Here is a 25,167-nt window from a genome sequence, read left to right on the forward strand (position 1 = left end):
ATAAACATTTCTGGACCTCAGGCTATATTAGATGGCATGGTGAAACAGAGTTATATAACCAGCCCTCAGGTATTTTGCAATTTAGCTAAGAATGTGTGGAGAAAGGACTTCTGAGGTGGATGGGATAAACTCTGGTGCCCTGAGCTTTCTAGGGCCAGCACATGACCTCTTATCAGTAGATCTCAACCTTATCTACATGTTAGACGAGGAGTAATTAAAACAGGGTCTCTGGGAGAAGGGACCAGGCATTAGTATTTGAGAGTTCCTCATGTGATCCCTGTGTGAAGACAACATTGAGAACAGTCCTAAAAGACACCTGGGGTCCCCTGGGATTCAGAGAGTGTCAAAGGAACAGAAGGTCCACACTGGTCTCATTCCTCCCACTGAAGGCGAGTCATTTTTCTCTGTTCTTCTGCCCTTACTATTGCCTCCGATCCCTTCAGTTTAAATTACACTACCCTATGTCCCCATTCTCTTTTTTCACATGAATTTCCTATTCAATACAAGTCATGTGCTTTGGCAGGAAATATGATCAAGGTATGTCTGTATAGGGGAAGATTATTCACTGATGGTAGAAAATACTAAAATGCAGGAGTAGAAGCTCCTTTTTCTACTCACTGACCTGATACTGCTCTGCCCTCACATATAAAGTAGTGAGCTGACAGTAATAAGCACTACCAAGGATCCAGTTGGGTGTTGAGAAGGGCTTGAAGGTTTTTGTGGACATACAATATTTCATTGTCTTAATTATTTGAAAATTAATAGAAATATATGATTATTGTCACATATAAGGGGTAAGATCTGTGATTCATTTAGCTCAGTGACCCCCAACAGACCTGCTGTGGAAAGCATCGGTCTACTCCTTCTACTTGGAAACTTCGAACCTTTGGAAAACAAGGACAGACGTGTATGTTTTAGCATTAAGATAGTGGGGTTTTTTGTTTTGTTTTGTTTTGTTTTGGCAGTGCTGGGTCTTGGTTGCAGCATGCAGGATCTTTAGTTGCAGCATGAGAACTATTAGATGTGGCATGTGGGACCTAGTTTCCTAAACAGGGATCGAACCCGTGCCCTCTACTTTGGTACAGTGTGGCGTTTTAGCTACTGGACCACCAGGGGAGTCCCTAATATAGTGTTTTTATTACTTTAGAAATATCTGCTGAATGAATGAAGTCAAATCTAATAGTTAGGAATATTTCTACCCCTGCCCTCACAAACACCTTGTTTTCAAAAGGACCTAACCACTAATTAATTTTTTAATGTGCTATACAAACAATATGTTTAAATAAACTTTAATTTTAGAACTGTGTTAGGTTTGCAGGATTATTAGGAAAATAGTACAGAGTTCCCATATACCTCATGTCCAGATATTATTAACATCTTACATTAGTGTGATAACATTTGTCATAATTAGTGAACCAATACTGATACATTATTATTAACTGAAGTCCATGCTTTATTCAGATTTATTTGGGCTTATTTTTCCTAATGACCTTTCTCTGTTCCAGCTGTCGTGTCTCCTTAGGCTCCTCATGGCTGTGTCAGTTTCTTAGCCTTTCCTTGTTTTTGATAACCTTGACAGTTTTGAGAATCACTGGTTAGATATTTTATAGAAAATCCCTCAGCTGGGATTTGTCTGATGTTTTCATCATGGTTAGACTGGGGTTATGAATTTTGGGGAGGAAGACCTTAGAGGTAGAGTGCCATTCTCATCACATCATATGAATGCTACACTCTATCACACTTATCACACTGATTGATGTTAACCTTGACGACCTGCCTTGAAATGGTGTTTATCAGGGTTTGTCACTGTGAAGTTTCTCTTTTTTCCTCCTGTGTCATACTGTACTCATTGGAAGAAATTCACTGCGCACAGTCCACACCGAAGAGCAAAGTTGGCTATTCTAGGCTTTTTGTCTTTCCACATAAAATTTAGAATCAGTTTGTCAACATCTACAAAATAGCTAGCTGGGATATTGACTGGGACTGCATTGAATGTATAGATCAAGTTGGGAAAACTGACATCTTAACAATATTGAGTCTTCCAATCTATGAGTATAGAATATGTTTTCATTTATTTATATCTTTGATTTTCTTCTTCTGTGTTTTATATTACCTGGATATAAGTCTCATACATATTTTGTTAGATTTTTACCTAAGCATTTAATTTGGGGAGTCTTATTATAAATGGTATGGTATTTAATTTCAAAGTCCAATTTTTCCTTTCTGGTATATAGGAAAGCAGTTAGCTTTTATATATTACCACTGTAGCCTGCAGCCCTGCTATAATTGCTTATTAGTTCCAGGAACTTTTAAAAATTCTTTGGAATTTCCTGCCTAGACAGACAGTCATATCATCTGCAAACAAAAATCACTTTACTTATTCCTTCCCAATATGTATACCTTTATTTCCATTTCTTACCTTATTACATTAGTTAGGACTTCTAATACAGTGTTTAATAGAAGTGTTAAGAGAGGCTGTCCTTGCCTTGTTCTCAATTTTATGGGTAAATTGTTCATTTTCTCACTATTAAGTACAATGTTGTTGTGTTAGTCACTCAGTCGTGTCCAACTCTTTGTGACCCCATGGATGGTAGCCCACCCGGCTCCTCAGTTCATGGGATTCTCCAGGCAAGAATACTGGAGTGGGTTGCCATTCCCTTCTTCAAAGTATAATGTTACCTGTAAGTATTTTGTAGATGTTCTTTATCAGATTGAAGGTGTTTCCCCCTATTCCTAGTTTGCTGAAGGTTTTTATCATGAAGGTGTGGTATAAATATTTCTACAAAAATAAAAGAAAAATCCTACCTCCTTAGTAAATCAATTTGTTTTTCCTACCTTCAAGTTTTATTGATTTATAATAAATAAAATGTACTCATATAACAGGGAAGAGATTATACGTTGTATAATTATGTAAACATGGGTAGATGCAGGCAGACAGTTTCCCCAGGCATACATAATATTATATTTGGTGATTACAATGTGAATTTAATTTTGTCTATTACTTTTTCCACTTAAAATTATAGCATAGGCTATTTTAAGTGTTCCTTTACAGATTTCAAAATTGCATTTTTAAGTGTCTCCAAACTCAATCTCTATAATTCATTCATTAATTCATTTCAAATCATTTATTAAGCATCCACTATATATCAGGTTGGCAAGATATACACTTCCTGGAGTAGGAAATGGCAACCTACTTCAGTATTCTGGAAAATTCCATCGTCAGAGGAGCCTGGCAGGCTACAGTCCATGGGGTTGCAAAGAGTCAGACACAACTGAGCGCGCACGCATGGGCGCGCGCGCGCACACACACACGCACATCAGAAATACAAAAAATAAGACACAAACTCTACTTTTGGGTACCTCATAGTCATAATAACAAATGTAGACTACTGTATATTCTAAGTTGCCTTGATGGCAATATGAGCAGAGAGTTTTGGCAGTTTGGAGGTTGAATGGGGGCATTTAACTCAGTGGAGAAGAAATACTTCTCTAAAGGAGTGACATTTGATGGGACTCTTGAATGACTGGTAAGAATTTTCCAAATGGAGAAGCAGTAGTAGTACAAAATTTTAAAGCTGTAAAAGAGTCTAGAATGTTTCAAAAACAATTTAATGACCCAGAAGCTTGAAGTTAATTGAGGAGAACAATAAATGAAGATAATAAGGTAGATTAGGATTGTACAGCATGCTGAGTTTTAGAATAAGAAATCTGGTTTCCCACATGGAATCAGTAGAAGCCAGTAAGCAGTGGGCTGACAGGATCTGCTTTGAATTTAGCAGGATACTTAAGAAGTGGTGTGGAAGATAAATTCTACATCATACTAAGATCATAATTTATTAAACCATTTGCCTATTGAGGGAGGGGCCATTTTAAGTGATTTCTAATTAATAGCTATTTTAGATAATATAAATACCTTCATTTGATTTTATATAATTTTACAACAAATTTTTATAAGATAAAAATATCTTATTCAACCCTTTTTGAAATGAATTTGATGTATTTTGTTAGTTTGTTATGCATTATGTGAAATTTACTTCTTTTTTCTATATGTACCTTTCTCAGTGTAACTCAGCATGCATCTATTAAATATCTACTAAGTGCTATTTATAGTTTTATAAGTGTGGGAAAGATCGTAAATATAAGTCAATGGGGTTTACAATTGAATTGGGGAGATCAAGAATATATAAACTATAAGACATTATGGAGGTCTCTGAATCCTAAGCTGAAAAACATAAACTAAAAATGGAACATGGAGCAGCATCCAAAAGTTTTATTAGAGAAGAGATACAACCATACCCTAGAAGGAACACTGGTTGAAATTTGTAGGATAGGTTAGAAGAGACTTGAAAAGAGACTTGTGAAAACATTATTAGCAGCCAAGAAGAATGAGATCCTGAACTATGGGGCAAAGAAATGGGAGTGATCAATTCAGGATTCTGAAATTCAAAAATTCTTCTCTAAAAACCAGAGGAAAATCATCTCTAATGTGGGCAAAGCCAATGGACACTCTCCTTTATGGCCATTTAATGCTCGGTAATACCCAACATCTAAATATCTTTTTGTTTATGGAAAAAAGGGAAGACTGTCTCTGCCCTTTGTTGTTTAGTCTCTAAGTCATGTGGACTCCTTTGCAACCCCTTGAAATATGGCCTGGCAAGCTCCTCTGTCTGTATGATTTCCCAGGCAAGAATGCTGGGAAGATTGCCATTTCCTTCTCCAGGGGATCTTCCAACCCAGGATTTGAACCTGTGTTTTCTGCATTGGCAGGCAGATTCTTTACCACTGAGCCACCAGAAAAGCCCTAAAAAGGAAGTGCATGGGTGTGTGCTCAGTCATGTTGGAATCTTTGTGATTCCACAGACTTTAGCCCACCAGGATCGTTTGTCCATGGGATTGTCCAGGCAAGAGTACTGGAGTGGGTTGCCATCTCCTACTCCAAGAGATCTTTCCCACCCAGGGATCGGATCCACATCTCTTGCATTGGCAGGCAGATTCTTCCCACTGGGCCACCTGCAAAGGCCAAAAAGGGAAAAGGGGGTCCAAATTGGTTAAGGTAACTGTTCATAATGAAAACAATTTAAAAAAAAGTTGAAAAGTCATCGTTTGTGATGTTTCAGTGAAGGCTAATATAGATACTGTGCTATTTTATGTGATCAGTACAACACTCCTGTGTGTGTGTGCTAAGTCACTTCAGTCCTGTTCAACCCTTTGCAACCGTATGGACTGTAGCCCACCATGCTGCTCTGTCCATGGGACTATTCGGCAAGAATACAGGTGTGGATTGCTATGCCCTCCTCCAGGGCATCTTCCCAACCCAGGGGTTGAACCTGTGTCTCTTGCATCTCCTGCATCGGCAGGCAGATTCTTTACCACTGAGCTACTTGGGAAACACTTGCGGATTTTGCTAAAAAGGCAGGTTTCAATTCAGTAGGTCGGGGTGGGGCCTGAGATTCGGCATTTCTAACAGTCTCCCAAGAGATACCTCTGCCTGCTAGTTCACAGATCATACTTCAGGTGGCAAGGATCTAGAGTAGCGATTCTCAAATACAGTGTATTTTGTTGGGCATTAAATGGTTTTAAGACCAATGCCAGTGTGTGTGGGTGTGTATGTGCATGGGTGGGGGGTGGTCCCCAGACACCAACAAACAATGTTCAGATATTAGCAAGATGTCCAAGAATTAAACTCAATTCTATTGACCCAGAGATAGTTTCAGATTCCACAAATTGAGAGGTCAGTCCTACAAGACTGCCCCCTCAGTCCTACTGCAGATACCAAGTCATAAACTCGGGTTATTACCAGTGCTTCTGACCAACTGGCTACAGTTTGGAGATTCCAGTGACACCCCCCCACCTTGGACTTTGGACTTCCGATGCCAGCTGTTACCAGGTTGTTACCTAAACTTCTGACCAACTGGCTATAAATCAGAAATTCCCATGACCCTTTCCTTGGGTTTGCTTAATTTGCTAGAACAGCTCACAGAACACAGAAAACCCATTTGTTTACTCACTGGATTACCAGTTTCTTATAAAAGTATGTAGCTTGGGAACAGCCAAAGGGAGAGATGCACAGGGCAAGGACACTGAGCTTCCATGCCCTCTCTAGGCACGCTGCTCTCCTGATCTTTTCAGGTTCACCAACCTGGAAGCTCCCTAAATCCTACTCTTTTGGGTTTCCGTGGCGGCTTCATGACATAGGAATGACTGATGAAATCACTGGGCATTGGCTACTGACTGATTCAACGTCCAGTCCCTCTCCCCTCCCCAGAAGTCAGAAGGGGGCAACTGAAAGTTACAACCCTCGAATCACGGTTTGCTCCATTGGTAAGCAGGCCCACCATTAACTGCTTTCTAAGAGTCGCCATACTAACACAACAAAACACTTTAATCACTCTCAACACCTGGGAAATTACAAGAGTTCTGGGAGCTCTGAGCTAGGAGCTGTGTAGAAAGACCAAATATACATGAGAAATATATTTTGACCATCTAGATGACCAAATAAATATTTCTTATAAATCACAATATCACAGACATTTATTTCATTTTTATATTATAAATAATATTATCAACATACATTAACATAAATTTTTGTCTACAATACTGAATCTTTCTTCAAATGGCTAAGTGTCAAGCATTTTCATATTCTTGCCACATGAATCTCCAGAAAACATTGTACTGAGATTTCGTTTTTGCTAACACTGAGTAGTTGTCTTTTACATTAGTGAAAATAAGGTAAAACAGGAACACATAGTGGACAGAATTATAAACCAGTACAGTGTTTCCTGGAGAACAGTGTTGCAAGTACATGAAAAACCTTGAAACTAGTACTCAGGTGGGCAGTTCTCACTTGGAGTCTCTTGTCATTTTAATCAGGTGACAACTAAGACTGGACACATACTATGACCTCTTTGTTCCCATGTTTAGAACATCAGCTGGGATAACTAGGACTTCTGGGGGCTGGCTGCACATCTCTCCCTCATAAACATGCTCTTCATGTGGCTAGCTCGGGCTTCCTCACAGGATGATGGTCTCAGGGTAGCTGGACTTGTTACACAGCTGCTGACTTCTACTAGAGGAAGCTTTCTAAGAAACCCAGGTGGAAGCGGCAAGACTACTTACCCACTTAGTCTTGGAATCCATTCAGTATCATTCCAACTGCATGCTGTTGGTCAAAAGCAAGTCATAAAGACAACTCAGATTCAAGGGGGAGAGACAGCATGAGGGTGCAAATCCTGGGAGATATAAAGGGATATGTGTGTGTAACTTTTTTTTAATTGGTGTTTCAGATAACTTTTCAAATGTTAATTGGCTGTTTATAAACCATGACCTTAATTCTCAAGCTGCTATGAATGCTTTTTATTTACTACAGGAAGAACCTGAAGAAGGAAGGGCAAGTATTTATAAGTCAGTGATCATCAACGCTTCGAAGGAGATGATGTGCTTCAGTGACTATCCCGTCCCAGATCACTATCCTAACTTCATGCACAACTCCCAGGTCTTGGAGTATTTCAGGATGTATGCCAAAGAATTTGACCTTCTAAAGTACATTCAATTTAAGGTAGGGAATTTTGTGGGTATCTCCGTGTTTGAAGTTGTTTGCAAAGTAAATGAATAACGTGTTCATTTGGCAGTACTTATGTGCAGCTTTATTTGATGTGCTTGTGTATTTGTCCAATAGACTCCACACTGTGTCTTCTCTCTGACTGAAAAATAACGGTGGGAAAGTCCCTCTACTATGTATTTTGACCACAGATCCAGGTACAACCTTCATTTCATTGCCATCATTCTGTATCATTTGATTACAATAAACAAATGAGAACTGACAGGTATGGGCACGTTGAAAGCTTCTGGTGCCACAACTTGTTCCACAACTTGCTACTTAGCCTTTTATGCTTTCTGAAGGGCTTTCCAATGCATTTTTTATGTGACCACGACAACCCCATGAATTAGTTATTGAACAGTTATGAGAAAGCAAATAAGTTAACTCTGGTGTAGAAGAAAGAACACTGAATTGGGAAAAAAAATCTTAAGTTCTAGTCTTTGTTCTGCTGCTAATCTACTTGTGACTTCAGGCAAGTAAGTTCCTCAACTTTGATATGTCTTAGTTTTATTTGTAAAACAAGATGATTGTAGTATATCACCTCCTTGGTTCCTTCCTGCTGTAAAATCTTCCATGATAGTTCTATCATTTTAAGCCATGACCATAAAAGAACCAGCATTTCTGACAGCTGGCAAAAGGCCCAAATCTTCTACTTTCTGATCATTCTACTAAATCATGCCTTTTTCTATTTAACAACAAAATTAAATATGGCAATATCCAGTGACAACTTCCAAAGTCAGTCATTTACAGCCTAGTGGTGCTTCTCTTCACTTGTTAAAAACACTTAGGTCTGTTACCACATTAAGCAGTGAAGAAACAAACACCAAAAAAAAAAAAAAAAAAAACCAACAAAAGAAAAAACAGTGATTTAACAGTCTAGTTAAAGAGACAGAAAAGTGAAAATTTCATTGGAAGCATAATTAATAAAAATACAGAGTGACAGGGTGATAAGTGCTCTGAGATACATTGCAGCTCAGAGGTGGGACACATAACCCATCAGAGCTTGAATTATCAGGTACCCAGGACGTTTTCTTAGAGGAGGTAACACCAAACTAAAAGTTGAAGGGTGAGTATCTCCAAATGAAGAAAGCATAAAAGGATGATCCAGGCAGAAGCACCAGCCTGTGTAAAAGTAAGAACACAATAGAGAGGAACTATAAATAATATAGGATCACTTGGGTATATAAGAGTGGTATCTCTATTAGTCCATCAAGACATTATGGTCATCCTAGAAGCACATAGGACATACACTTAATGTTTCCTTAGACTAGGTAGACTAACCTGTATTTGTTTTTAAAGCTAAAAACTGTACCACTGATTATCCCATCTTGTATCTTCTTTCTTTCTAGTTACTTGTAAAATGGGCATTTATGGGAGTCAAAGAAGTACATTTACACAAAACATGAGCCACTGAGATGTTTTTCTACTCTATTAGGAAAGGGAGCCTTATTAGCTCAGTCACATGTTTAAGATTAGACAGTGAGATCAGAACTTGAGATAAGAAGGCATCAGAGGATCTCAGGATGTCTGGGAGTATGGGGAGGAATAGGCATTTAGTGCATTGAGTGTCTTAGAGACACAAGAGAAGCCCAAATTTTATTCAGGTATCATATTGCCTTAGGGTATGGTCCAAGAAGGGCTTCCCAGGTGGCACAGTGGTAAAGAATCTACCTGCCAATGCAGGAGACACAGCAGACTTTGATCCCTGTGTCAAGAATATCCCGTGGAGGTGGAAATGGCAACCCACTCCAGTATTCTTGCCTGGAAAATCCCATGGACAGAGGAGCCTGGTGGGCTACAGTCCAGGAGGTCACAAAGAGTCAGACATGATTGAGTGACTGAGCATACACACACGCATGGCCTAATGAAACTAGGAATTTGCACTTTTCTAGGAGAGGATAGTGCAACATTAATTTCCCAACTCGTTTGAATTAGGTTGCCTCATGAAAGTTTTCTCACTCTGACCAAGGTAGTGGTGGTTGTGATAGTTTAGTTGCTAAGTTGTGTCCTACTCTTGTGACCCCATGGACTGTAGCCTGCCAGGCTCCTCTGTCCATGGGATTTTCCCAGGAAAGAAGACTGGAGTTCGTTGCCATTTCCTTCTCCAGGGGATTCTTTCCGACCCCGGGATCGAACCCTGGTCTCCTGCATTGCAGTCCGAATCTTTACCAATTGAGGCATGGCCCAAGAAAAGTAGTCATTTGTACTCTTCTAGAAGGAGAGGATAGTGCAACATTAGTCTGCCAACTCTGTTTTATTTAGCTTGCCTCGTGAAAGTTTTCTCACTCTGACCGTAGCCCCAAACAGAAAAAGTTCTTATTTGTAGAGTATGAAAATCAAATATCCCTGCCTTAGCCCTCATATGTGCTATCTGCCCTATGTGTAACCCCCTGCAAAGACAGACCTGTCAGGGAAGATGACCACTGCATAGGCTGTGGCTTCAGTCCCCTGTGGCGACCCCTTTTCTTCTTAGACCACTGTGTGCAGTGTGAAGAAGCAGCCTGATTTCCCCACTTCAGGCCAGTGGGAGGTGGTCACGGAATCTGAAGGGAAAAAGGAGACGCATGTCTTCGATGCAGTTATGGTTTGCACTGGCCATCACACCTATGCTCACTTACCCTTGGAAAGCTTCCCTGGTAAGTAGCCTACTAAGCAGGAAGACCCTTGAACCATGCCTGTGACCTGGTCCCTAAAGAATGGTCTGAGTGATTCCTACCTTGGGATGAAATAAGGCTTATCCTAATTCTGCATATTCTCCTGAAAACTGTTGCGGTAACTTGTATTAATAATATATGGGAGGTAGAGATAACAGTAACATGGAGGACTAGAGGAACATTAGAAGGCTTTATATTTAGTTTCACAATGATTATAGTTTTTCTAAGGATAAAAAGAGTTGATCTGCATTAGATTGAATGAGGGCTTTTAAAAAAATGTTATTGGTGTATAGTTGATTTAAATATTGTGTTTTGAGAATTTTCTGCTATATAGCAAAGTGAATCATATATCCACTCTTTTTTAGATTCTTTTGCCACACAGGTCATTACAGAGTATTGAAAAGAGTTCCCTGGGCTATACAGCAGGTCCTTGTTATTGCTGTTTAGTTGTCAAGTTGTGTCAGACTCTTTTGCGACCCCATAGACTATAGCCCACCAGGATCGTTTATCCATGGGATTTCTCAGGCAAGAATACTGAAGTCAGTTGCCGCTTCCTTCTCCAAGGCATCTTCTCAACCAAGGAATTGAGCCCGTGTTTCCTGCACTGGCAGGTGAATTCTTTACCACTGAGCCACCAGAGATCCCTTATTAGTTATCTATTTTACATACAGTAGTGTGCATATGCCAGTCCCTGTGTCTCAGTTTATCCCTCCCCCACTTTTCCTCACTGGTAACCGTAAGTTTGTTTTCTATAACTCTCTGTTTTATAAATAAGTTCATCTGTGCAAATTTTTTAGACTCCACATGTAAGAGATACCATATGATATTTGTCTTTCTCTGACTTACTTCAATCAGTTTGACAACCTTTACGGGCATCCATGTTGCTGCAAATGATTATTTCATTCTTTTTCATGGCTGAGTAATATTTCATTGTATAAATGTACCACATCTCTTTATCCTGAATGAAGACTTTTTTTTTTTTAGCAATGGAGGAAACAAACAGAAATATTGAGTTTATAAGCAAGAAAACAAAGCTTAAAGAAAGGGTTAAATTACAGTCTTTGGTCTGGATTTTCATTTTGAGGGGAAAAAAATACTATGTATGTGCTCAGTTGCTTAGTTTTCAGCTCTTTGTGTTACCACTGGAGTGGGTTGCCATTTCCTCCTCCAGAGGATCTTCCCAACCTAGGGATTGAACCCAGGTCTTCCTGCATTGCACATGGATTCTATGTAGACTCTAGAGTATATAAAAAACATATATACTACAATTGAAATGGAAGTAGGTATTTACAGAAGACGAAGAGAGGGTGGGGTGGGCAAAACAGGCAAAGGGGATTAAGAAATACAAACTACTAATTATAAAATAAGTCACAAGGAATATAATATACAGCACAGAGAATGTAGTCAAAATACTATAATATTGTTAGAGAAAGAAATGGCAACCCACTCCAGTGTTGTTGCCAAGAGAATCCCATGGACAGAGGGGCCTGGTAGGCTGCAGTCTGGAGGGTCACAAGGAGTCTGACACAACTGAGCATCTAAGCCACTATAATATTGTAATAAGTTTGAATGTTGCATAATCTATAAAGTATCAAGTTACTGTGTTGTACATCTGGAACTGATATAAGTCAACTACAAAAAAAAGAAGAAAATGAAAAGACCAAAGAGAATGGAGGTTTTCTGAAGTAGTTTGGATTTGTGAGTCCACAAGTCCAAAATACAAACAGATCCTGAATTAAGCAGACTACTTATGATAAGGAAATCACAAGGTTTGACTCTGGGGCTATGGGAAAAGAAACATGCAAAAATATTCAAAAAGGTGACAGTGCACTTGAATAAAAGGAGAACACATGGAGAATATATGCAAAAACTCTACACACTGCAAAAACAATTGAATGATTTAACAAGTAAATCAGATAAACCATTACCCAGTAATTATTTTTCCTTCTCTTGTAGGAATTGAGAAGTTCAAAGGACAATACTTCCATAGTCGAGATTATAAGGATCCAGAGAGTTTCACTGGAAAGAGAGTCATTGTAATTGGCATTGGGAATTCTGGAGGGGACCTGGCAGTGGAAATTAGCCACAGGGCCAAACAGGTTTGAATTAGTAAAATTATTTACTTTGCTTCACCAAGGAAGCTGCAGGTGGACCCAACAGAGTATATATACCTGCACACAGCCCATCAGTGCCAATGGCAAATGTCGGGATTGGTTGTGTTGCCTCAATTGGCAACATCATGATTGATGATGTGACTGAGCCAGGTTACAAGTTACGATTTCCATCATTCATCTGGCCTCCCTCTAAGGAATTCAGACATGGCCAAGGACTGTGCCCATAATCTCACTCAGCTGTTTCTTCGGAGTGTGCCTCTGGCTTTGTAAGACCAAGTGATTGCTGGGAGAGCTTGTTGGAATGCGGCATCCACAGTGTGGACCACCTGTTGGCCAGCATAAGTGCTAAGCTCTTATTTTGAAGGAAAGTGTACTGGGTCATTGAAAACTTTTCACTCATAGGCTGGTAGGGGAATTTCCCCCTTTGCTCTTCTTCACTCCCCAAATGAAAAAAAAAAAAAAAAAAAAGCAGTCTAATCCTCTAAAGACAACATGGACATCAGTATGAAAAGCATCCATATGATAGCACATGCAAGCAGCTCTCCCCAGCTTCTGTGTACAATTAGTTAACATAGAATAACATCCACTGTAAAGCCATTTCTATGTCCTTGAGGGTTTTCTTTCTTTTTTTTTTTTTGTATCATAGATTTTGAACTGGGAAGAAAGTATCTTCATTATAAATTCCTAGAAAAAGACATCATTGTCTTTATGGAATCATAAAGATTCATGTCTTTATGGAATCATAACTTTTTTGGCATAGTTATATGCCTGGTTGTTCTTCAGTAACTTTAATTAAACATACATTTTATTTATTTATTTTTTAAACATACATTTTAAATTATTTTTATTTATTTATTTAAAAAAGATAAGCTTTTAAAGTTTTTTTTTAATTAAAAATTTTTTTTTCCTTTTTTTTTTTTAAATGTATTTGTTTATTTATTTTACTTTACAATATTGTATTAGTTTTGCCATACATTGACTTGAATCCTCCATGGGTGTGCATGTGTTCAATAGAAGTTTAATGCCACAACTTTGTTAAATGACCTTTACCTAGAAACTCCATTCAATAACATTTCTCAAGTTTATCCCCATCTATCACCACAAAATTGATTTTATATGTTACTCCATGAATTAGTTCAATAAGCATTTATTAGGAAACAGGTATATAAATAATAAAGGGTAAAAATGTATGTGGGTGTTGTGATAAAAGAATGTTCAAAGTATATGGAAGGGACCCAAGGCATGAGCTTTCTTTAATACCATTGGCTTGTTAAATTGTCAGCTATAGAGAAGCTTGGCCTTACAAGCACTGAAGAACCATAAATTGCCAAAGAACAAGGCAGCAAGAGTGGGTGGAGGTAAGGTGGTTATGTTTCTGATAAAGGTTTGTGACATATGTATTACTGTCACTATTTTATACATAGAGAACATTTTACTATTTTTTTAAATGGAGGATAATTGCTTTATAATGTATTGGTTGAGAACTTTTAAACTGAAGCTCTGAGCATTTACATTACTTATAACCTGTACTTTAAAAGTTATATAGACTGCACACAAAATCATTTGATTCCTAAGACCATGCATGCTCCTTCAACTGTGACATATAAACGTGCTTAATTATGATCATGCTTAAGGTCACCGTTGGTGAGAATACACGTATGAAGTATATGATCATCCCTCTGTAGACAGGTCACCTTTTAACAGGAGGACTTAAACAAAAGACCATAAAACAAGCACTTCCCTGGCAGTACAGTGGTTAAGACTCCACTGCAGAGGGTATGGGTTCAGTCCCTGGTTGGGGAACTAAGATCCCACTTGCTGCATGGCATGGCCAAAAAAAAAAAAAAAAAAACAAGAAAAGCCCCAAAACAATGTACTTAAATAGCTTACAACCCTGGGAACTATCTCTAGAGAGTGTTATAACATAGACAAAGTGATGCTTTTGCCAAGTAGCTGAATACCAAACTTCTATTAGCTCTGAATGTGGACTTGAGCCAGCAGATGACACAGAAAGAGTGACCAGCTCCCTGTTGTTCTACTTGCAATTTTCAGTTTTTCCCTTAAATAACTGAAACATTTCTTAAGCACAAGCTTTGGCGTAGGTAAGACTTAGGTTAGAAATTCAGCTCTACCACTTAATAGCTATATGAGTTCAGGCAAATTATTCATCTTCTCCATGTTTCTCATCCATCAAATGGACATAACATTACCTACCTCAAGAGGTATTTATTTATTGATCAAATAAAAATACAGATAAAGAACCTAGTACAGTGACTAACGGGTTATAATTCTCAATAAATGGAAGTGGTGATGATGATATGCTGGGAGCTAAAATATGTATCTGCTATACCTTCCACCTTGGAGAAAATACATTCGGAAAGACAAAAATCAGAATATACAATGTTAAATATCAGTATAATTGATGTTTTTTGTAATAATGCAAACAACGTCAAAGGCCAAGAAAAGATTGAAGGTTTTAGATTAAATGACATCCACTTGCTGTCAGCTTTACTGTTCCCTGATTTTAAATGAGATGGACAGGTGATAAGTGCTAGAGAAGTTCAGAAAATGGAGAGAAAATTATCAGCCAGAATGATCAGTGGTATCTTGTGGAGGAGGGAGACTTGATTCTGGATCTTAAAAAGGAGTAAGCTTTGGAGAAGTTAGGGAATAGGGGGCCTTTCAGGGAGGCATAATGACATTAAACAGAAATGCAGTGGTAGTTTACAGCAAGATATATTCTTGTCCAGTGAATATACCAATTTAATTGTAAGCTTAGTGTTTGAGAAGAAAATGGCAGGAAATTTAAATAAATAAAGAGATGGGCAGGGAATAAAAAGCTAGATTAATGAATTTGAACTTCATCTTGAAAAAAATGGGCTCCCATTTCTTCAGAGAATGGCAAAAGCAAAAATTATTTTTTCGCCATCCCTCAGGTTTTCCTCAGCACCAGAAGAGGGGCTTGGATCCTCAATCGTGTAGGGGACTATGGATATCCTTTTGATACAGTTTTCTCATCTCGATTTAATCTTTTGCTGAAGAAGATTGTTGGTGAATCAGCAGCAAATAGATATTTGGAAAAAAAGATTAACCAAAGATTTAATCATGAAATGTTTGGCCTGAAGCCTAAACACAGGTATGTTCCAAGGCTTGGAGTTGGCAGTCATGGCCAAGGCAAAGTATAAGGGCTGTGCCCACAGGCTAACAGTAGAGCTTGCCTCTACCTGTACATGAAGCAGATGCAGAGTCAGAAATCAGATTTCTACCTTGCCCCCACAGAAGTCCAAGATCTACTGGTCTGTAATTTTCCATCTAGAATTCTCCTTGGCATTAACCATTTTATCATTCTCCAAGGTACAAGTTCTTTTTACATGGTGCCCAACAGCAACAATAAAATGGTAGTAGAGGGCAGTTCATCCTTCATTCATCCAACAAACAACTGAGCATCTGAGCCAAGCATTAAACTGGCTTGAGAATACTGAGACTCAAGGCCTAATAGTAATACTAACATCTTACCTTTTTGAAGACTTAATATAAGACAAACACGGTGCTAAATGTGTTACACGCACGATCTCATTTAGTCCTCACAGTAGCCCTATAGGTTGGTACTATTTTGATCTCCATTTTGCAAATATAAAAATTTACATGGAGAAACTAACTTGCCCAAGATCACATAAGTAATAAATGAGAAATGGCTAGTTCTTTAAATACTCTAACAAGAAGACAGGTGGTAGAATATGATATGATAAGAGAAATGCATGGAGATAGTGAAGGACAGGTCTTCACACAGAAGTGGACTGTGACGGCATTTCCAGAGGGTGATTTTAAATGCTTTTTACTCCCTCCAACTTTTAATTTCTTTAATGTATAGATTTACTTGCTGTAAAATAGTAAGTATAATGAACACCCATATACCCTTCATTTAGACTGACCTATTATTAACAGTTCACTATATTTCCTTTCTCTCTCTTTCTGGAGGTATACAGATCCATACATATATAGTATCTATGTATACATGCATGCATTCATACATTTTTTTACCTGAACTGTCTGAGAGTAACTACTTGTAGTCAATAAGACACTTTACCGTACATTCTTTAGCATACATTGCCTAAGAAAAAGGGCATTCTTTTACATAAACATAATATGTTATGTTTAGCAAACTGAACATTAATAAAGTACCATTATCTATTGATAATATATTGCATATTCAAATTTCCCAAATTGTTTCAATGATATTTGTAGCTTTTTGTTTTTTGGCCACACTGCATGGCTTAAAGTGCAGAGTCCCAACCACTGGACCACCAGGGAATTCTTTGTAGCTTTTTTATTTTTAAAATCTAGGATTCTGTCAGGTATTACACCATTGCATTCAGCTGTCATATCTCTTTAATCTCTCTCAACCTGAAATAATTCTCTTCTTTTAACATGGATTTTTTTTTTTTTTTTTAAGAATTGAAGCCATTTGTTTTGCAGCAACTCTCTAAAGTTGGACTTTCATAGTTGTTCTTCCTCTATTATATTTAGATTAAATGGTTCTGGTGCAAATACTCATAGGTTATGTTGTGCCTTCTTGGTGGATCACATCAGGAACCAAACAACCACAGGTTATTGCATATTAATGATGTTAAATTTGATCACATGGATTTGGTAGTAGCTACCAGGTTTCTCTTCTGTAAAGATTTTTTTTTTCTTTGAAATTAATCAGTGGGATGATACTTGGAGAGTGTGTTTCCCAACAAACTTTCAGCCATTTATTTGACCCAATTATGGAAACTGTAGCATCCAAAACTTTGGGAATCACAAAAATAAACTGAGCCTTTATGAAATAACAGAGGAGATAGTCAAACAAATAGGGTAAGGAAGTAGCATTCTAATTATAAGTACAAGGTCTTAGAATAGCAAGAAATACATTATCCTGTAAGACCTGCACTTAGTTTGGTTAGGCTAGACTATTAGGCAGAGATAGAACAGTGCCTGGGTACATGTCCAGGTTTGCTGGAGATAAATAAAATAAAAAGTTTAGAATGAAGACAGTCCAGAGCCATCATCGAAAGGTTTTAAGCAAGTGAGTGACATAATAATAAATACATTTTTGAACAATCACTCCAAAAATAATGTAGAACACAGATTGAAGGGGGATGGAGCAGGAGACCCTGAAGACAACTCTCACAGTCCGGGTGAAACAGAGAATGAGTAAAACTATTCTGAAGATGTCTAAAGGAGAAAGGGTGGCCTTGGTGACCAGACGTAAGACTCATAGTTCTGTGATTTGGGCAACAGTGTGGAATTGTGGTACTGTTAGTGAAAAGGAGTGAGTTTGGAGAGAAAGATGAAATGGTAAGGTTAGAATGAGAACAGAATCACAAACCTAAAGGTTTGAGTCAAAGAATTACTAAATGCAGCAAGCCAGTAATACTGTTTAAACAGCCCAGTTCCTGAGAAGAGGCCAGCTCTGTCTGAACATGACAGGCTGAGGATTCTCAGAGCCTGTTAACACAGTATCCAAGGATTCAGACTGTTTTTAGAAAGGTCCAAACTCTGCAAACCTGTATTATTTTTTTGTCACCTTATCCTATGCTATTTCTGGGAAACACTACTTACCATAGCCAGAGGATCTCAAGGGAGTTCATCAAAAACCGTATTGATATAAATCCTAAAGTCCTAGGCTGCGGGACCTTAGGCAAGTCACTTAACTTCTTTAGTCCTCAGTTTCCTCATCTATAAAACCTGGATAGTGATGACTGGCCTGTCTCCTTCATTAGGTTTACATTCATGTATGTAAAATCAGTTTATAACTGTAGATTACTATACACATGTAGTTCATTATACAGTTTGGAAAATGATGGTTCAGGTCTACCTTCTGGTTCTTTGAAACTAAAATGAGACTCAATAGGATGCTGATAATACAGTTCTGCAGACTTTCTGACATATGGATAGAAACCACTAGACTCTGGCCTTATTATATCACCAAGAGCATTATTATTCCTTGAGAAACCATACATGTACTTTTCAAATAAGACCATTATTCCCTTACTTCTCCAATATCTTCCCTTTCAATGCCTCCCACAGTCCAACATCTACTCTGAGATCATCCTTATCTTTATCAAGCTGGTATATATTAGACCCTTCCCAAATTTCATGAATAAAGGGAAACTATTGGCATATTGATTAACCACCTCAATCAAAGCAGAATTTTATTTACATGGTAATGATTTCTCTCTCTCTCTCTCATGATCTCTCTCGTTTCTCCTTCTTTATCATCATTCACAGAGTGTTCAGTCAGCATCCAACAGTAAATGATGACCTGCCAAACCGTATAATTTCTGGCTTTGTGAAGGTGAAAACAAATGTGAAGGAATTCACAGAGACAGCAGCCATATTTGAGGACGGCTCCAGGGAGGATGACATTGATGCTGTTATCTTTGCTACAGGCTATAGCTTTGCATTTCCTTTTCTTGAAGATTCTGTCAAAGTAGTCAAAAACAAGGTATCCCTGTATAAAAAGGTCTTCCCTCCTGACCTTGAAAAGCCAACTCTTGCAATCATAGGCTTGATCCAGCCCTTGGGTGCCATTATGCCCATTTCAGAGCTCCAAGGACGCTGGGCCACTCAAGTATTTAAAGGTAAGTGACCATGTAAGATGATTACCTAATTACTTAGCAGTATATTTAATTATGTTTATGTTGTTGCTTGTAAATAGTCAGATAGTATGTATGATTATAACAGTGCCTGGCACAAAGTTAGTGCTCAAAAATTAATTTTTGAGGGAATATAAAGTAGTAATTTATAACCATGGACCTATAGCAAAATCTCCTGGGAAAATTTCCCAAAATAGGCATGTTTTGCTGGTGGTATTTAGTTAATAAGTCTGAGATGGAGCTGATATAAAATCATTGAGACAATGTTCCCCAGGTGATTACAATGTGCACTCCAGATTAAAATCCACTCTTCTAGATGTTAGAAAACTGATACATATTTGTGAAGCAATATTCTTCTATTATAGTTAGAGAAAGTCAAATATAGAAGTGTGTGACTTGATTTCAGCAAAAAATTAAGACCAGGTAAAGACTAGTCCAGAATATAGAAGATTCAGCCACTCAAATGCTCAATTTTCCCCCTTTATATTCCCTTTTTCAGAAAGTTTTGGCTACGAGACCATGAGAAAAACTTTGGGGTTTGGGGTAGTAGGTTCAGTATGAATTAGCAGAATAATGTGGCTTCTAAAAGACTTAATTATACCTGACATCATTAAAAAACTATAATACCCTGGAATTTACAACATTCTTCTCTAAACTGGTCAGACCACACCTAAAGATATTTTAAAAGTGAAACTGGAGTACATTAAAAGGAGAGAGATAAGAATGGTTAAGGGATTTGAAAATGTGCCATTTGAGGTACTAAAAAGGAGCTGACATATAGAATCAGGGATCAGATCTAATAGACAGAGTACCTGAAGAACTATGGATGAAGGTTCATAACATTGTTATAGGAAGCAGTGATCAAAACCATCCCTAAGTAAAAGAAATGCAAAAAGGTGAAATGGTTGTCTCAGGAAGCCCTAAAAAGAGCTGAGAAAAGAAGAGAAGTGAAAGGCAAAGGAGAAAAGGAAAGATATACCCATCTGTATGCAGAGTTCCAAAGAATAGCAAGGAGAGATAAGAAAGCCATCCTAAGTGAACAATGCAAAGAGAGAGAGGAAAATAATAGAGTGGGAAAGACTAGAGATCTCTTCAAGAAGATTAGAGATACCAAAGGCACATTTCATGCAAAAATGGGCATAATAAAGGACAGAAACATTATGGAACTAACAGAAGCAGAAGATATTAAGAAGTGGCAAGAATACACAGAAAAACTATACAAAAAAGATCTTAATGACCTAGACAACCATGATGGTGTGATCACTCACCTAGAACCAGACATCCTGGGGTGTTAAGTCAAGTGGGCCTTAGGAAGCATCACTACAAACAAGGGTAGTAGAGGTGATGGAATTCCAGCTGAGCTATTTGAAATCCTAAAAGATGATGCTTGAAAGTGCTGTGCACTCAATATGCCAGCAAATTTGGAAAACTCAGCAGTGGCCACAGGACTGGAAAAGTTCAGTTTTCATTCCAATTCCAAAGAAGAGCAATGCCAAAGATTGTTCAAACTGCCACAAAATTGCACTCATTTCACATGCTAGCAAGGTAATGCTCAAAATCCTTCAAGCTAGGCTTTAACTTTGTGTGAACCAAGAAATTCCAGATATACAAGCTAGATTTAAAAAAGGCAGAGAAACCAGAGATCAAATTGCCAACATCTGTCAGATCACAGAAAGAGCAAGAGAATTCCAGAAAAACATATACTTCTGCTTTATTGACTATGCAAACGCCTTTGACTGTGTGAAAAGTGAACGTTTCTCAGTCATGTCTGACTCTTTGCGACCCTATGGAATTCTCCAGGCCAGAACACTGGAGTGGGTAGCCTTTTCCTTCTCCAGGGGATCTTCCTAACCCAGGGATTGAAGCAAGCTCTCCTGCATTGCAGGCGGATTCTTTACCAGCTGAGCCACCAGGGAAGCCCCTTTGACTGTGTGGATCACAACAAACTGTGGAAAATTCTTAAAGAGATGGGAATACCAGACCACCTTACCTGCCTCCTGAGAAATCTGTAGGCAGGTCAAGAAGCAACTGTGAGAACCAGACATGGAACAACGGACTGGTTCCAAATTGGGAAAGGAGTATATCAAGGCTGTATATTGTCATCCTGCTTATTTAACTTATATGCAGAGTACATCATGCAAAATGCCAGGCTGGATGAAGCACAAGCTGGAATCAAGATTGCCGGGAGAAATATCAGTAACCTCAGATATGCAGATGACACTGCCCCAATGGCAGAAAGTGAAGAGAAACTAAGGAGCCTCTTGATGAAAGTGAAAGAGGAGAGTGGGAAAGGTGGCTTAAAACTCAACGTTCAAAAAACTGAGATCATGGCATCCAGTCCCTTCCCTTCATGGCAAATAGATGGGGAAACAATGGAAACAGTGACAAACTTTATTTTCTTGGGCTCCAAAATCACTGCAGATGGTGATTGCAGCCATGAAATTAAAAGACGCTTGCTCTTTGGAAGAAAAGGTATGACAAACCTAGACAGCATATTAAAAAGCAGAGACGTTCCTTTGCTGACAAAGGTCCATCTAGTCAAAGCTATTGTTTTTCCAGTAGTCATGTATGGCTGGGAGAGACCATAAAGAAGGCTGAGTGCTGAAGACTTGTTGCTTTTTAACTGTGGTGTTGGAGAAGACTCTTGAGAGTCTTTTGGACTGCAAGGAGATCCAACCAGTCCATCCTAAGGGAAATCAGTCCTGAATATTCGTTGGAAGGACTGATGCTGAAGCTGAAGTTCCGATACTTTGGCCACCTGATGTGAAGAAATGACTCACTGGAAAACAGCCTGATGTTGGGAAAGATTGAAGACAGGAGGAGAAGGGGATAACAGAGGATGAGGTGGTTGGATGGCATCACTGACTCAACAGACATGAGTTTGAGTAAGCTTCGGGAGTTGGTGATGGACAGGGGAGCCTGGCATGCTGCAATTCATTGGGTCACAAAGATCGGACACGACTGAGTGACTAAACTGAACTGTTTCAGAGTTCTTATAAAAATTACAGCTTCTTCCCTGGTGAAGACCTCATGGTAGTAGAGAAAAAGAAACAATGGTGATAGATGGGAGTGAAAACTAGTACAGCCACTCTGGAGAACAGTGTAGAGATTCCTTAAAAAACTGGAAATAGAACTGCCATATGACCTAGCAATCCCACTGCTGGGCATACACACTGAGGAAACCAGAATTGAAAGAGACACATGTACCCCAGTGTTCATTGCAGCACTGTTTACAATAGCCAGGACATGGAAGCAACCTAGATGTCCATTGGTAGAAGAATGGATAAGGAAGTTGTGGTGCATATACACAGTCAAATGTTACTCAGCTATTAAAAAGAATACATTTGAGTCAGTTCTGATGAGGTGATGAAACTGGAGCCTATTATACAGAGTGAAGTAAGCCAGAAAGAGAAACACCAATATAGTATATTATCGCATATATGTGGAATTTAGAAAGACAGTAAAGATGACCCTATATGCAAGACAGTAAATGAGACATAGATGTAAAGAACAGGCTTTTGGCCTATGTGGGAGAAGGAAAGGGTGGGACGATATGAGAGAAGAGCATTGAAAATGTATATTACCATATGTAAAATAGATGACCAGTGCAAGTTTGATGCATGAAGCAGGGCACTCAAAGCTGGTGGCCTGGGACAAACCAGAGGGATGGGGTGGGAGGGAGGTGGGAGCGCGGTTCAGGATGGTGGGACACATGTACACCCATGGCTGATTCATGACAATGTATGGCAAAAACCACCACAATATTGTGAAGTAATTAGACTCTAATTAAAATAAATAAAAATTTAAAAAAGATTAGCAAAAAAAAAGCTTTTCCAGATTTCCCCTAAGATCTTTCATTTTTCTTCTTTTTCTCTTAATTTTTTGGCCACACCATGGGGCACATAGGATCATAGTTCCCCAACCAGGGATCAAACGCATGCCCCCTGCATTGGAAGCATGGAGTCCTAACCACAGGGACTCCCAGGGACTCCCAGAGTTCTTTCATTTCTTAATTCTTTAATTCTATCCAGTAGATTTGTATTCCTTGAGCGCTGGACCAGCAATCCAATGCAAGTAACCCATTAAGTTGGCTAATTCCAGTCATATTAAGTGGGTCTTTTACGTGGGTCAATTAAGTAAGAGGAAAAAGTTGCATTAAAATAGGCCACAGCACCTTAGTATACTTTGAACAAACAACTGAGACTCTTCCAGAATCAGTGAACTATTGAGAGGATTAGGGAAAAAGCATTTGGAAGATTCTGCATTATGGCTGTGGGATTAAGGGATTTTAGGGGAATAGTATAAAAAGCCCAGTTATCTATGCTAGCAGAGTTTAGTGCTAAGTCCTCCAGCTTTCAACACTGGAAGAAAGAATCATCAGAGAATCCCTATAAATTTATCAAACTTCCAAAAGGAACCCTGAGTTTTTTCTAATACTCATACCCTTACACTCTACATACCAAATTCTTGCCTTTCTCATCTCTGAGTTATACCCTCACTGTGCTGACTTTACGCCTTTAGAATCAGCTAGTTTCACACATGCCCGGCTCAGCCTGTCTTCTTGCCTGACGTGTTCTTTCCTAACAAGTCCCATTTCCTTTCTTCCTCTGTTCTCTAGAATTACTATTCTCTTGTTAAGGAAATAGTACACCCTTTTCTGGAACACTGAGTCTGCTTGCTTGCCTTGACCAAAATCTAGTTTTCTTTTATCTTTGTCTCTTTTGTAACCTCTCAAGAGACCTTACAAGAATTGCACTTTCATTTAGTAACTTTCTTCCTTTGCAAACCATATGAAGTGAAACAATTCTCTGGATCACAAGGAGGCATTATGTCATAGCATGGCATTCAAGTTCCTTCACAAGTTACTTCACATGCTGGTTTTTCAGGCCCCTCTTTCACTACTTTTACCATATATCCTCTCATCTTCTAGATCCTATCATCTTCTAGATCTTCTAGCTGGCTTAACCCACTAAGAGCAAACATAGCTCTTTGTTTTTCTGGCTGCCTTGGGTCCTCCTTGCAGGGCACAGGCTTCTCTAGTTGTGGTGCGAGGGCTTAGCTGCTCTGCCGCATGTGGGTTCTGAGTTCCCTAACCAGGGATTGAACCCACATCCCCTGCATTGGCAGACAGATTCTGAACCACTAGACCACCAGGGAAGTCCCCTGAAAGTTCTTTAAATGAAAGAATCAAGTTTATTTGCCTTTGTCTTCCAAGACTAGACCAATGCCTAGCACATGGGAGGCAGCCAATAAATCTCTATTCAATGAATGCAAGTTCAGCTTTGGTGGTTTTCTGAACTCTACAGTTGTTGTTCAGTCCCTAAGTCGCGTCTGACTCTTTGCAACCCCATGGCCTGTAGCACGCTGGGCTTCACTTTAGAGTTGGGTTTAGAGTTGGATACAGCCAAGGGAGGAAATGAACAGGCTTTTTCTCCACAAATAAGGAATAAAGGGGAAGGCAAAAAAAGACAGAGAAAACAGCAGAAGCAAAGGCATAAGGTCTGAGTACCTTTAGAGTTGGCTCAAATTTTCTATATGGCATAGTACCTATAAGTTCTGGGCATAAAGCTAATCATTGAAATTGAGAGTTTCCATGTTAGTGCTTTCTTACCTTTGTCTAGCCATGTCCTTGGTGTTGGTGTTAAATGCCTGCTACTGGAACTCTGTGCATTGGTGCATAAATTTATTTGTTAAGACTGGGTATTATGAGTTGCCTTTGACCTTACCCCTCACTCTCACCAAATAAAAAAGTTTATAAGGTAAGGTTTATTTCCCAAGGGACTTAAGGCATAAAACAGATTGACAGTTTATTTTTACTTCCTTCTCTCTGTGGTATAAAGCCCCTTTGTGATTGAGTCCAAGTACAGATGTGTTTCCCATCATCCTCCCACCCTTTTACTTTGAGCCTACTTTTTCATATAGTTTTTTATCATTTTCTCATGTCCATATCTCATTTCCCATTTGAAAGACTATTTTAGGGAGGAGGCAGATATTGGTTGGAAAGCAGATTAGGAGAAATTTCTTCCAAAGACAAAGTGGGAAAGAGTAAGCTACCAAAGTTAATATGATTATATTCTGGTGGTGGAAGGGTAAGGTGATCAACTGAATGTGTAACTTCCTTGGTACAGAAAACTAGCCTGTATTCCTTCCAATTCTCCAGA

General features: G+C 38.7%; 1 protein-coding gene across 4 annotated transcripts in view; it reads left to right on the top strand.

The window, feature by feature from the left end:
• The window catches only part of LOC122677802 (flavin-containing monooxygenase 5-like), a 39,083-nt gene that overhangs the window by 8,596 nt on the left and 5,320 nt on the right, over positions 1 to 25,167 (top strand). For 3 of the 4 annotated variants that reach the window (XM_043878067.1, XM_043878064.1, XM_043878065.1), the window contains exons 3-7: positions 7,367 to 7,555; positions 10,071 to 10,233; positions 12,208 to 12,350; positions 15,302 to 15,501; positions 18,639 to 18,991. In XM_043878067.1, the coding sequence (XP_043734002.1) occupies positions 7,367 to 7,555; positions 10,071 to 10,233; positions 12,208 to 12,350; positions 15,302 to 15,501; positions 18,639 to 18,991 (1,048 nt within the window). Of the gene's footprint in view, positions 1 to 6,129; positions 6,322 to 7,366; positions 7,556 to 10,070; positions 10,234 to 12,207; positions 12,351 to 15,301; positions 15,502 to 18,638; positions 18,992 to 25,167 lie in introns of all 4 variants that reach the window. The other variant, XM_043878066.1, reaches the window with a different exon arrangement.

Source organism: Cervus elaphus, chromosome 20 (genome assembly GCF_910594005.1).
Source record: "Cervus elaphus chromosome 20, mCerEla1.1, whole genome shotgun sequence".
Lineage (NCBI taxonomy): Eukaryota > Metazoa > Chordata > Mammalia > Artiodactyla > Cervidae > Cervus > Cervus elaphus.